The sequence below is a fragment of the Callorhinus ursinus genome, unplaced genomic scaffold (assembly GCF_003265705.2).
Source record: "Callorhinus ursinus isolate GAN/ISIS: 27379988/994484 unplaced genomic scaffold, GSC_fseal_2.0 scaffold85, whole genome shotgun sequence".
Lineage (NCBI taxonomy): Eukaryota > Metazoa > Chordata > Mammalia > Carnivora > Otariidae > Callorhinus > Callorhinus ursinus.
Genome location: NW_027397147.1, coordinates 1,232,517 through 1,247,365, shown reverse-complemented (window position 1 = coordinate 1,247,365; position 14,849 = coordinate 1,232,517). Strand labels below are relative to the sequence as shown.

The following is a 14,849-nucleotide window of genomic DNA, read 5'->3' as shown; positions in this document are numbered from 1 at the left end:
CCACAGAGATTGAAAGTAGATTAGTGGCTGCCAGGGGCTGGGTGGACTGGGGATCCTGAGGGGCTATGGCTAAGAGATGTGCGGTTTCTTTTTAGGGCTAAGGAAAACGGGCTCAAATTGATTGTGGTGATATGGACACATAATTGTATAAATATACTTAGAGCTGCCGCAATGGACATTTCAAATGGATAAATTGTATGTTATATGAATTATATTGCAACAAAGCTGCTAAAAAAACATTTACAAAGTAAAATTAAATTGGAGCCCCTTGTACCACAGGACATTTCCACAAAGGATTTGAGCATTTGAGCATCTGCACAGATTTCAGAGAGAGGAGTCCCTGCAGCTGGGTTTGCGTCTCCCCAGCCCCCTCCTGTTTTTCAGACACAGGTCACTGGGTGGCCAGCATGACCCTCGTTTTCCTTCATCTGCCCAGCAGGCCCTCATCTTGCTGGAGGTCCAAAGCTTTCTGGATTGCTAGATGCCTAAGCTTCCCTGCCTGATTCTGCATTCCCAAAGTGGTGGACAGAGCCCCAAAATGTTCATCACCTCTGGGTGTGCAGAGAGCTTCCTGTGGTCACTGGGCAGGGACAGAGGCCCAATCCTGCCAGGGTGGGGTTTCCTGGGGCTCGGGGTGGGCAGGGATGTCTCTTCCCAGTGAGTCATCACCAGATGCTGGCATTTCCATCTCATTCTGGGGTAATCGCTGTCCTTTGACCCAGCTGTTAGAGCTGCCCTTGGTGGGCCGAAAATACAAGTGTAATCACCAAAGTCTTCCGACAAGGGCGTGGGGAGCAGGCGTGCCCATGCAGCACAAGGGCAGACGCTTTTTGCAACCTCTTTGAAAGGCAGTCGGCAATGCCCAGCCAAGTTCTAAACGTATTGCTCCAGTCATTCTACCCCTGGGGATTTAACCTGGCAGGTGTGCCCATGCACGGGCACAAGGACATACGGACAGAGATGTTTTTGGAAGAGCTGTTCGTGGTAGCAAAAGGCTGGAAACGACCTTCATACCCATCCATGAGGGACTGGCTCAATACATTATGGGGCTTCCAGACATGATACTCAGCCGTCAAGAAACAACAACAAAATAAGCTGCCACATGCTGTAGTCACGAAGAGCATCGAGTGATTCAGATGTCAGAGCCTCAGGTTTACTATCTACGCCCTTCCTCACAGGCCTTCTGTACAGATCAAATGAGTGAAATGGGCAGAGCGGTGCCTGCTCTTCCCACGGCGGCTCTTAGTGCTAGCTGATGTCGGCTCGTCTGTGCCAATAAGGGAAGACAGTTACAAGAGTACAAAACAGGTTTGCAGTCAACTAACAATTCCATACAAAAGGGGAGGGTCCTAGACATGTACATGCTTATACATGCAGAGAACGTTTCTGGAAGGACATCCCCCAGGGAAACAGGGATCAGCAGTGCGAGGCTTACTTATCACTCTACCTTGGATACAGTTTGAATTCTTTTTACCTTGTATACATATTTATTTACGTATTAGGAAATATATGTATATTTTAAAGTTTGCTTAGATATACATATGAGGAGATTTATTACAGCACTGTTAGTAAAGGAAAAAAAATGGAGGAACAATGGAAGTGTCCCCCAAAGAGGGAGGCTGGCTCAAGAAATCCATGTACATCATGTGACGGAATACAATTCACTCTCAAAATAAAAGAGGTGAGGGGCACCTGGGTGGCTTAGTTGGTTAAGCACCTGACTCATGATCTCAGGGTCAAGAGAACAAACCCCACGTCAGGCTCCATGCTCAGTGCAGAGTCGGCTTGGGATTCTCTCCCTCTGCCCCTCCCCTAAATAAATTTGAAAAAAAAGAAAAATAAAAGAGGTGAAATAAATAAATAAAGGTAAAAGAGGTGATCTATATGTGCTGATATGGAACGATCCCCAAGATACTCCCAGACCAGGAAAACTATTTTTAAAAATAAAATTTCCCACTTTATTTTTTTTTTAAGATTTTATTTATTTATTTGAGAGAGAGAAAGAGAGCACAGGCGGGGGAGCGGCAGGCAGAGGGAAAGGGAGAAGCAGGCTCCCCGCTGAGCAGAGAGCCTGACGCGGGGCTCAATCCCAGGATCCCAAGATCATGACCTGAGCTGAAGGCAGACACTTAACCAACCGAGCCACCCAGGCATCCCAAATTTCCCACTTTATTAAAAAATTAAAAGCATATATATGCTCATTCTAGACAATGGAGAAATGACAGAGCATAAAAAGGGAACGCGATCACTCTAGATCCTGTCCAAAGACAATCCCTGTTGGTGCGCTGATATACTTCCTTCCAGGTTCTTGTTGTGTGTGTGTGTTTGCACGCGCGCATGCACGTGTGTTTTACAAAGCTGTCACTGTACTCTGTATTCTGCTATTTGAATATAGCTCCAGAGCCGAAGCACTTTCCCACATTATGGCAAATTCTATAAACATCCTTGCTTGGCTGCCTGATGTTCTATCAAGGAGGCCCCCTGAATGACTCCACCACCATCCCCCGGGGAACTAGGCGGAAGGCCCTGGCCTTGACAGTGACAGAACTGGACTGTTCACACTACACGCCCTGTACCTGCCAGGGTGGTGCCTCTTTAGAGGCCATTTTGCTTGAACAACCCAGGTTGCCATGTCGACAGTAAACAAAAAACACTTTCACTTTGCAGAGCGCCAGGAGGAGTGAGGTTTGGAAAACTGAGCTGCTATCCCCCTCTGAAGCTGCCTTGGGCAACATGAACCCCACAGAGCCTGCTTTCGGTTACCTAGGATGGTGGGCAACCAAGAGGCACATCTGGTCCATAACTGGTCATTCGACCAAGTTCGGGGAATGGGAAGTGCAATCAGTCCCCAGCCTTGCAGGCAGTGGCTAACTCAGAGGATGACAGGGCATGCAGAGGTCTGCTCTGAGCCCCAGGGGATGCACAAGAGATAGCCAGGGCAGGGTGTCTTAAAACCACATCCTGAGGGGGCCAGAATAATCACTTGAACAGATCAGACGGAGACACCAAGTTTAAAGAGGTTTCAGGCATAGGCGCGAAAAGGGAAACCTACTCCAGGAACAGGAAGAGGTGTGGGGTGAACAGAGCCCAGTAGGGTCCCTGGGGACCAGGAGTGCGCCCATCTTCGGTGACGATTTTGAACTATGCCTTGTAGAAATTTTAAGGAGGGGCGATTTATTGATTTGTTGGTTTGGGAGGGGGAAGTATACCTGGCTGTTTTGCTTTATTTTTCTTCCTAAAGTCTTTTTCTGCACACAAGTAATACATAGGTGTAGTTTAAAAGTCCTGGATGTTTAAAAATAGATAAAATGTGGATAAAGTCCCCCTAACGGCTCCCCCTCCCACAGAGAGAATCACTATTAACTATTGTGTACAAATTCCTCCATACAAGTTTTTGCTATGTAAATACTAAGACGTGTGTATATTTTTTTGATAAATGTGGGACTGTATTATATTTCAACTTGCTTTCTTAACATAAGAAATGTTCTTTATATAAAAATAAAAATAGCTACCATCTCTTATTCTAATTATGTCCATACTGTCCTTATGGCTTTTCTTTTTTTTTTAATTCATTTATTTGACAGAGAGAGAGAGAGACTGCGAGAGAGGGAACACAAGCAAGGGGAGTGGGAGAGGGAGAAGCAGGCTTCCCGCTGAGCAGGGAGCCTCATGCGGGGCTTGATCCCAGGACCCTGAGATCATGACCTGAGCCGAAGGCAGACGCCTAATGACTGAGCCACCCAGGTGCCCCTGTCCTTATGGCTTTTCATGGGATCTTCCTTCCAAATGTGTACACACACACAGACACAGACACACACACACAGACACACACATCTTGGCACTGTTTTCAAGTCAAATCACATAGAAACATCATCTTTGTTTTAATGTGAATATGGTATTCTCTTAGGACCATGGTTTAAAATTTAAATAAGCCCCTCTTAAAGAGAGGAAAAAATGAAACAAGACAAAACCAGAGAGGGGACAAACCATAAGAGACTCTTAATCTCAGGAAACAAACTGAGGGTTGCTGGAGTGGTGGGGGCTGGGAGGGATGGGGTGGCTGGGTGATGGACACTGGGAAGGGTATGTGCTATGGTGAGCACTGTGAATTGTGTAAGACTGATGAATCACAGACCTGTACCCCTGAAACAAGTAATACATTGTAAGTTAATAATAATAAATATATATATATATATCTTTCAAAAATAAATAAATAAGCCCCTCTTGATGGACATTTGAGCTCTTTTCATTTTTTCTTTATTACGAACAATACTGCAGAGTACATCTTTAAATATGTAAATTTGAACGCTTGTACAAATACTTCGGTACTGGATCTAAACTGAGGTTGGCTTAGTAAATACATGGCAGGGAACATTCTGGCTTGCCGTAAGGAATGGGAGAAATATGGCACTTAGTGGGCAGGGGTCGGAGATGCTGAATATCCTACAATACAAGGGACAGGCCCACCGAATAAAGAATTGTCCCGTCCCGGATGCCAATAGTACCCCCAGCGGGAACACTTTGGCTGAGAAGGATTCTCTGGAGATCAAATTGCCATCTGAGCTATATATTTTTTATTTTAATAACTACTGTCAAATGGCCCACTAGGATTTATGTTTTACATAAATACTGTCCTTTGGCAAGAGAGCACCCACAGTGAGTTCAGCACTCCCTGATTCTGAATGAAGCACCTACTGTGTGCAGAGCATGGCTCCTAGGGATGAGTGATAGAGGCCACTGTGTCCTGCCCTCATGAGGCTCACATCCCAAAGCCACACCTGCAGACAAACCTCCATTCACTGGAACACTCAGTCAGCGCTTCCTTTAAAGGCTTTATTCACTGTGGTCACATTTTGTGGTCAGGGACTGGCCATCTGGGTCTGAGACCCTTCAGCTCCTGGGCCCTCCAGTGTCTTCCAAAAAGCCCCAACTGGGGTCACAGTTCCTCTGGAGAGGCAGCTGCGGGGTCTGCCCCCACTGGGAGGCAACCAGGGTCCTCCTTCCCTGGAAGTAGTCCTTCTTCTGTGACACCGACCCTCCCAATCTCACACCCTGGGTCACAAAGGACTGGGTCAGAGAGAGGACGCCTGACCCAGGCTGGGCCAACCAGATATTCGCCCCCCTGCTTGCAACTGGGATGGAGAGGGCAGTAATGAGGGGGTGCTGGGGCCAGCGGGGGTCCATTTTCCCGCTATGTAGACTGAGGGAGAGGAGAATAAAGGACAGGTAAAGAGAGACAGACAGAGACAGTCCTGCTGCCTTCCGGTTCCTAGACCTGTCCCCTGAGAGACCAGACGTTCTTTCTCCCCCTGGGTCCCAAGAAATAAATACCCTTCTTCCCTGGAGCTGGGGTGAGCTAGCTTCTGTTTCACAAGCCCTGGGCCCTCCAGCACCCACGGGCACCCAGATTCCCTCACACCAGGTACAGGATGCCTCGGGGATCTGTGTCTCCTCAAGCCACCCTGACCCATAGTGAACACAGGAGTGCCAGGCTGCTCCCCAGCCCTTGCCACGCTGCCCTCCCTGGGGCTGGGCGTGAGTCTCAGAGGCTGACTGAGGACAGGAAAGCAAGACACAAGCTGCCACCTGATCCTGCAGGGGCCCCCCAACCTCACAGCAGACCCATAGGGCTGTTTCTGGAGCTGCCTGCCCCACAGAGATTTAATCTAGAACTCTGGCTCTGACAGGAAGAAAATACCCAACTGTCCAAGAACCAGAATTATTAATTTTCTAAAAACAGATTAATTCTGAAGTTAGAGAAGAATGGCTCCAATTCCCAATCCCAAAGTGGTAACATGCATTTTGCTTACAGTACTAACAGATACCTTCTGTTGGTGGGCATCAAATTAAATAAGGATAACATTACTGCGTTTAAAATTTTTTTCAAGGCGACTCTCTGGCTCAGTTGGAAGAACACGTGACTCTTGATCTTGGGGTTATGAGTTTCAGCCCCATGTCGGGCAAAGAGATTACTAACTAAATAAATGAAATTTTTTTCATCACCAGTTATGATTCAAAAGCCCAATAATGTTCACCTTTCCCCCCTCCTTTATACCAGCTTTACCGTAGTATGAATACAAATCCCTAACAAAATAATTACCCTTTTCCTCAATTCAGAAGGATGCCCAACTCCAAGCAGTTTTTTAAAAATTTTTTTAATTAAGACTTTAATTTTAATTCCAGTTTACATACAGTGTTGTATTAAGGCAGGGGCTTTTTCGATCATAACCAACATGAAGAACCACATTTTACATCATGTCCCTGGACCCACAGACATATACATCAGGGGTGAAATGCAAGTATTTACATGATTAGAGCTGGGCCCTCAACTACCAACTGGGTCACCACATTTATGTGAGTGAACGTGTGTGAGCACATGTTCCAAAAAATAAGATCTTTACAGGCGCCTGGGTGGCTCAGTTGGTTGGGCGACTGCCTTCGGCTCAGGTCATGATCCTGGGGTCCCACATCGGGCTCCCCGCTGAGCGGGGAGTCTGCTTCTTCTTCTGACCCTCCCCCCTGTCATGTTCTCTCTCTCTCATTCTCTCTCAAATAAATAAATAAAATCTTAAAAAAAAATAAGATCTTTACAGTTTGCAGTGGTCTCCCATATTCTCTAGTCTATTCTGTTCTCCTGCATTTTTTAAAAAGTTGGTTAAGGTTTTCACAACAACCCAGTAGTGGGTCCTCAGCAGCTATTTCAAAAACACCTGCTCTAAAGTAATGAAACTTGTTTTAAGGCATAAAATCCTCCCAGCTTGACAGGTATATCCTCCAATCCAGAATTTAGAGTGCTGCCCAGGATTTGGAAACACAGGGAAGACCCCAACCAGTGACCCCAGCTCCCCCATCCATTGTGGCAGGTGGGCGGGGGGGAGGGGGGAGCTGGGTGGTCCACTCACCTTAAAATGGAAGGAGCTTGCGGGGGACCCGCTGGAGCCATACTGCTCACTCTTTGTTAGGTTGCTGTAGTAGTTATTAACCTTGGAATTGACATTCTGGTGTGACCTGGGGTCATCGGTGATGGGGCAGATGAAGTAACCTTCCTCATCATCACTGTCGGCCTCAGACTCACCGTCGTGACCAGCCCGGGGGGTCTGGCCACCATCAACACCTTCCAGGCGGAAAATGAGGTCTTCGTCTGCCATGTTCCCGGGGTGCCCGTGTTACCCAAGGGGTGGGCAGCAGAACCAGAGCTGCAGGGCAAACACAGTGGTGCAGGTCCTACAAGGGAAGCAAGACGGTGGGTGCCAGGGCCAAGCGGGTGAGAGCTTGAGGTGCACCTCACCCTGAATGCCCCTGGCGACAAAAAGAGGTGAAGCCCTTGGAGTAAAAAGTACAGCTATCTTTTGGGAGAGGTACACTTAGCAGGCAGCATCTAGAACATTTTAAATGCACAAACCTGTCGACCCAGTAATTACACTTTGATGAACATAGTGTTTGAAATAAGGCAGGGGAAATAAATGCTTCTTAAGCAACTGCAGTGATCTCTTTTAGAACATAAAGTAGATCAGATCATTCCCCTGCTTAAAACACTTCCCCGACGCCCCCCATGCCCCCCCCACCCCCCACCCCACCCCAGCAGCTTCTCTCCACATTCATAACAAAATGCAAACGGCTTTTCAGGCTACAAGGCCGGCTTCAGTCTGGTCCCTGCCCACTTCTCCTCTGGCCTTGGCAGCTCTCCAGGCCCACTGGCTTGCTTTCTGTTTGGTGAACACAGGGAGCCCATTTCTACCCCAGGGCCTTTGTACTTGCTATTCCCTGTGCCTGGAACAATCTTCCCAATCTTCCAACAGTGGGTTCTCTTTCATCAGTTGGATCCTGACTCAAGAGAAATCTGGAGAAATCTTCTCAGGCTTCTCAATTCAAAGAATTCCTCTCAAATGCACATCCGTTACTCCCTAGCACATCTCTCTGCTTTATTCTCTACACAGAGATTTTCCCAAGCTGAAACCTCATTTACTCTTTTACTGTCTGTATCCCCAGTGCCTCAGAGAGTGCATGGCATAGAGTGGGCACTTGATACACATGCCCAGAATGGTTGAGTGGCCCAAAGAATGTTCTTTTTAGCACAATCAATAACAGCAAAAAAAAAAAAAAAGAAAGAAAAAAAAATGCTAACAGCCCAAAATCAGTGGAGGTTTGTTAAATTAATTATAGCTTTCTATACCATGCACTGTTGTGACTATTACAAAGAAAGGGGAAGCTCTAGATATACAAAGACATGCAAAAAGAGTCAAGAAAAAGTTCAGCAAGATTGTAAAATACAAAAATCAATAGTACTTTTGTGCACTTAGCAATGAAAGATCCAAAGATGAAATTAAGAAAACAAGTCCATCTATAAAGAACATCAAAAAGAATACTTGGGAATAAATTTAATAAAAGAAGCACATGACTCATACACTGAAAAATAAAACACACTGAAAGAAATTAAAGATCTAAAAAAATGGGAAGATAGTCTGTGTTCATAGATCAGAGGATTTAAAATTGCTAAGATGGCAATACTCCCCAAATTGCTCTATAGACTCAAACCAATCTATCAAATTCCTAGTGGCTTCTTTGAAGAAATCAACAAGTGCATGCCAAAGTTCATATGGAAATCCAAGGGACCCAAAATAGCCAAAACAGTCTTGAAAAAAGAGGAACGAAGTTGAAGGAATCACACTTCCTGAATTCAAAACTTGCTATGAAGCTACAGTAAACAAGGCAGTTGGTATCAGCATTGGAAGAGACACAGATCAACACAGAGTTTTGCAAATCATATAGCTGATAAGGGACTCTATAAAGAATGTAGATAACTTAACAATAAAATGACAAGTAACTCAAATAAAAAAGGGGCAAAGGGCTTGAGTGGACTTGAACAGACATGTCTCTAAAGAAGATATACTCATGACCAGTGAGCACATGAAAAGATACTCAACATCATTAGTCATTATGGAAATGCAAGTCAAAGCCACATCCACTAGGATGGATATAATAATTAAAAAAAAAAACAGAAAATAACAAATGTTGACAAGGGTACAGAGAAATGGAAATCCTCATACACTCTTGCTAGGAATGTAAAATGGTGCAACCACATTGGAAAATAGTCTGGCGGTTCCTCAAAAAGTTAACCACAGAATTGCCATATGATCCAGCAATTCCACTCCTGGGTATACATTCGGGGCATGACTGCCAATATACTAAAAACCATTGGAATGTACACTTTTTTTAAGATTTTATTTACTTATTTGAGTGAGAGCAAGAGGGAGAGAGATCATAGAGGGAGAGGAAAAAGCAGACTCCCTGATGAGCAGAGAGACCAGGTGCCCCGAATTGTACACTTTAAGTGGATGGACTGTAAGGTTTGTGAATTATATTTCAATAAAGCTTAGGTTTAAAAAAAGGTAGTAAAAAAAAACTGAAATTTTTTTTAAGAATTTATTTTTAAGGGGCGCCTGGGTGGCTCAGTCCATTATGTATCTGCCTTCAGCTCAGGTCATGATCCCAGGGACCTGGGATCGAGCCCCACATCAGGCTCCCTGCTCAGTGGAGAGCCTGCTTCTCCCTCTCCCACTCCCCCTGCTTGTGTGCTGTCTCTCTCTCTCTCTCTCTCTCTGTCAAATAAATAAATAAAATCTTAAAAACAAAGATTTTATTTTTTTTTATTTTTTATTTTTTATTTATTTATTTGACAGAGAGAGAGAGAGAGAGAGAGAGAGAGAGAGAGAGAGAGTGAGAGCAGGAACACAAGCAGGGGGAGTGGGAGAGGGAGAAGTAGGCTTCCCGCCAAGCGGGGAGCCCGATGCGGGGCTCGATCCCAGGACCCTGGGATCATGACCTGAGCCGAAGGCAGACGCTTAACGACTGAGCCACCCAGGTGCCCCAACAAAGATTTTATTTTTAAGTAATCTCTGTACTCAACATGGGGCTCGAACTTACAGCCCTTTCCATCGGCAGCCAGCTTTCTAGATCAGAGGCTCTGGCTCTTTCTTTTTTTTTTGGTTGTCAAATGATCCTTTATTGAAACATTTTCCTTTGTAGTTAACTAGCCAGGCATTCCAGCGCACCACTGTTGATGTCATCTATGATGTCATGAGGGTGGCGGCCATCTACATTGCAGCCCACAGACTGGGCAGTCCCCAGGATCTCTTTAATGGTTCCAGAGAGTTCTCTCGCTAAAGATCGGTGTCGCATCTGTCAGGCAATATTGACAATCTCATCAAAAGTGATATTTCCACTGTGCTTAATGTTTTTCTGCTTCTTTCTGTCTCTTGGTGGTTCCTTGAGGGCTTTGATAATCAGGGCAGAGGCAGAAGGTACCACTTCAATCTGGGCCTGTCTGTTCTGAATGGTCAGTTTCACCGTAATCCTTAGACCCTTCCAATCACTGGTTGCCTTGGCGATGTCATCACCAACCTTTTTTGGAGACAGACCCAGCGGGCCTATCTTCAGGGCCAGGGCAGACGTGGCACCAACTTCGCCACTGGTGCACCTCAGGTACACGACTTTGATCTCATTGGGGTCGAACTTAGGCAGCATGGCGGAGGTGGCTGGTGTCGGATGAACCCGGATTCGGGACGACCGAAGAAAGTTGCACCTTTGCCTACCCGAGCTGAAAGCCAAAAGGGCTCTGGCTCTTTCTTAACAGTTATCATAGTGGAGAAATACATTTCTATCCTAACTCGATCCACCCAAAATGTAAATTAAAATTTCAGGAAACCCTACTTAGCCTTTCTCTGTACAATGCACTCTGCTATTTTCTATCTGGCTTATTTTTGTTTTGCTTTAACCTTTCTTTTCGTTCTTTTTCCTTAATGCACCACCCGCAGTGATTTCTTGAAAATCCCCGCTCTGGGAGTCAGCTGCAAAGTTGGTTTCTTACCCTGTGGGCAAGACACAGTCAGGGGCTAGAGCCAGTGCCTCAGCCACCTGACCCAGCTTGTGACCAAACACTGCCCTGGGCCCTGGGCCCACTTCTCCCCCCTTCCCGGCCACTCCCAGCCCCAGTGCTTTTACTCTGCCCTGGTCAGCCCTTGACTGGACCCTCTGCTGACCCAGCTAGGTCACTGGCCTCTGGGGGGGGGCTGGGATGGTGCTGGGCAGGGGGCCAGAACCACAGCTTCGGTCTGCAGACCTCTAAGCAGTGTAGCCCAGTGGTGAGGAGTGTGCCCTCAGGTACAAGTCCAAGCTCTGTTGCTCGTGACCTTGACTAAGCTGATTCATGTCGCCAACTCCCCCACGTGCGAGGGAAGCAGAGTGAAGAAGTGGCCTGAGGTTCCACAGTCAGTTCACAGGGGAATTATGATCAGAACCCCAGCCCCTGGCCTTGTCCCACCACACAGCCTTGACCTTCCCCGTGACCCTGGGAAACAAAGGGAGCTTCAGACAAGCAGCTGTGACCCTGCCTGGCACAGTGCCTTATACTCAGCAGGCACGTGATGTAGATTCCAGAACTGAGGAGAGCAGGAGCCGTTTGATGGTTTTTCCGTTGTCATAAATTTGCTCTTAAGGCAGCTGTGGCAGCGCCGCTAACTGTCCCCCAACAGCTGTTCTCTCCTTAATAACAACCACTGGTTTTTGGCTAAGCACATGGCCGCTCCAAATGAGGCCTACATTTCCCAGATTCCTTTGCAGTTAGGCATGACCATGTGACCAAGTTCTGGCTAAGGGGATATAAACAGAAAGGCTGTTTTCAACTTTAAGGAAGAGTTTTTAAAGGGAGGGAATGTGCCCTTCTGGACTCTTCCTCCTTCCTGCTGGCTGGAACGGAGGTGTGATGGCTGGAACTCAAGCAGCTATTTTTAACCAGAAAGAGGAAACCACATGCTGTGGATGGCAGAGCCATGAGACAGAGGGAGCCTGGGGCAGCATAATCTTACATCATGGGGACTCACAACCTTCAGACTCTGCTATCTAAACTTATATAATCAACTGAAATTTTCTTCTTTCCCCTACTACTTGCTAATTCAATCTGGTCCAATAACCCCATCTCTCCCGCAAAAAGTTCACATCACATCTCTTAATGACAAGTCATTAAGACTTGACTGTCTTTTCCCAAGACTGGGAAAACTATGGCCTCAATACAGAGCCCACACTGGGCAGCGCCTCCCACATTTGCCCAGGAAGACTGGGCCCTGGAGGATGCTGGATTCCCCTAGGAAGGCAAGTAGCCCTCACTGGCCCATAACTCAGGCCCGCAATGCCTGTTCCAACACCAGCCAGGGCCCCGGCCTCCCAGGAATCTCCATCCGACCTGGGCATCCCTCTGCCCACAGGGGCCTGCTCCTGTTAGTGAGGAACCTGAGACCGGGAGCAGGACCCCAGCTCCCAAGACATCAGGATTCTCTAGAAGGTTTCTTCTGCCCTCACTCGGACATCCAGATCTTCCCCTCCCAGTCCCTGACACACCTTGGGAAAAATATTTGTATGGAGAGGCAGCAGAGTAGAGTTCTGAGTCAGACCCGGGTTCAAGCCCCAGGTCTGCCACTTCCTCGCTGGTGACATTACCTCCCAAGCCCCAGCTCCCTTGCTGTCATCGGGATGAAGGGTTTTACCGGCCCCGTTAACTTAACCGCGCTAACACAGAGCCAGCACTGACTCACAGAACTAGCGTTATCATCATAAATAACCGCGGGCTGAGCCTTGGGCCCCAGCCATGCTGGTAACCTGGATACCTGATTAGCAGCCAAGCCAAGCTTCTTCAGTGGTCCTCAGGGGACAGGCTATTTTAGGCTCGGGCCAGGGAACCACTGCTCTCACTGGGTCTCACTATAAAAGGTTCCTCTGGCAGTGGCTGGGACAGAAAACAATGTTTGCAATGTCCAGGTCAAGGCCTGTGGGCCAAGCCACACTGACCGCAGGTCCTCCCTGGGGCTCCCCTCACCCCCCATTTCTCTAGCTGGAGAAATGAACTGCATTCTCCTGCCTGCCACTCCCAGGATCCAGCACCTCAGAGTCAAAATGGTCCACGCTGAGCTGGCTGGTGCACACATTACTATGCCCAGCACGGCAGGACCCACTTAGTCCTCAACTGCACCACGGTGAACAGGGTGACTTAGGGCCACCTTGCATCACACACCTGCTTCTGCTTGGGGATATGCCTCTCCCCCACTCTCAGGTTCTGCGGTTGGAGTTGTCTAGATGTTACTTCAGGTAGATATTGCCACATCCCTAAATAATATGGTTTCTCTATTATTTCTTATTTTATCTATTTGGGTCCTTATCTATTGATTTCATGGTGTGATAAGTGAGACTTGAGCTTTCCTTGAACTTCCCTTTCCCTTCTGTACTCCACCACCCCCAGACTGGCAGGTCTTCTCCTGGTTCCTTCAGATCCCATGCCAAGAATGCTGTCTTATTGTACCAAGCAGAAGGAGCTATGGGTTTCTCACAGTTTAGTGTGAGTTCAACTCAGCGTGAGAGAGAAGGAAAGATGTGGCTTTTGTACAGCAAATAACTGATAAGAAAGCAGAAGATACTTTTGCTCCTACTGACCTCAAAGATGAGTAATTCTTACTGAAATAAGACAAATAACATGTGGACAGCTTCCTGTGTCCCAGGTGTCACGTTAAAGCACTCAGCACGGACTCTCTCATCTGGCAATGACAGGAGCTGCAGGGCAGAAAAGGGACAGCCCGCGGGGGGGTGGGGGGGGACCTTGGCGGGGGGAGGAGGGAGCAGGGGCAGGCTGCCCTGGGCTGCACCTGGCTGGTTCCAAGGGTATCTTAGGCCCTAGCTTGAGTCCTCAGTTTCCTTCAAACCAGAAAGAAAAGCCTATCTTGAAGAGATATCTGCACTTCCCTGTTCACTGAAGCATTATTTATAATAGTCAAGGTATGGAAGCAACCTAAGAGATGAATGAATGGATAATGGAAATCTGGTGCTATACACAACGGAATGTTATTCCATCTGTCATTTGCAAAAAACAGGCAATCCTGTCATCTGCAAAAACATGAATGAACCCGGAGAACATTATGTTCAGTGAAATATGCCAGACATAGACAAACATTTCATGATCTTGCTTATATGTGGAATTGAAAAAAAAAAAAAAACCCAAAGTCCTAAAAACAGAGAGCAGAATGATGGTTGTCAGGGGCTGGGAGGTGGAGGAAAAGATGTTGGTCAAAGTGCACAAAGTTTCAGCTGTGCTAGATGAGTAAGTCCTGGGGGTGTAATGTACAGCCTGGTGGCTATAGTTAATAATACTCTATCGTATACCTGAAAATCACTAAGAAAAGAGATCTTTTTAAGTTTAAGTATCTCTACATCCAACGTGGGGCTCAAACTCAAGACCCCAAGATCAAGAGTCCCATGCTGTTCCAACTGAGTCAGCCGGGCACCCCAAGAATAGATCTTTTTTTTTCTTTAAAAGATTTTATTTATTTATTTGAGGGAGAGAGAGGAGGGGCAGAGGAGAGGAAGAGAATCTTAAGCAGGCTCCATGCCCGATGCCCCATGTGGGGCTCCATCTCACACTCCTGAGATCATGACCTGAGCCAAAATCAGGAGTCAGAAGCTTAACCAAATGAACCACCCAGGCGCCCCCTGAGAATAGATTTTTTTTTTTTTAAGATTTCATTGATGGGGCGCCTGGGTGGCTCAGTCGTTAAGCATCTGCCTTCGGCTCAGGTCACGATCCCGGAGTCCTGGGATCGAGCCCCGCATCGGGCTCCCTGCTCCGCGGGAAGCCTGCTTCTCCCTCTGCCACTCCCCCTGCTTGTGTTCCCTCTCTCGCTGTGTCTCTCTCTGTCAAACAAACAAATAAAAAATCTTTAAAAAAAAAAAAAGATTTCATTGATTTATTTGACAGAGAGAGACACAGCGAGAGAGGGAACACAAGCAGGGGGAGGGGGAGAGGGAGAAGC

General features: G+C 47.0%; 1 protein-coding gene and 1 pseudogene across 1 annotated transcript in view; both read right to left on the bottom strand.

Annotated features, from left to right (window-relative positions):
- EEF2K (eukaryotic elongation factor 2 kinase) overlaps positions 1-14,849 on the bottom strand; it is a 59,196-nt gene that overhangs the window by 37,057 nt on the left and 7,290 nt on the right. The window contains exon 2 of the mRNA XM_025855372.1: positions 6,903-7,224. Coding sequence (XP_025711157.1) covers positions 6,903-7,148 — 246 coding nt within the window. The 5' untranslated portion in view covers positions 7,149-7,224. The remainder of the gene's footprint in view (positions 1-6,902; positions 7,225-14,849) is intronic.
- On the bottom strand, positions 9,969-10,539 carry LOC141371667 (large ribosomal subunit protein uL11-like; annotated as a pseudogene).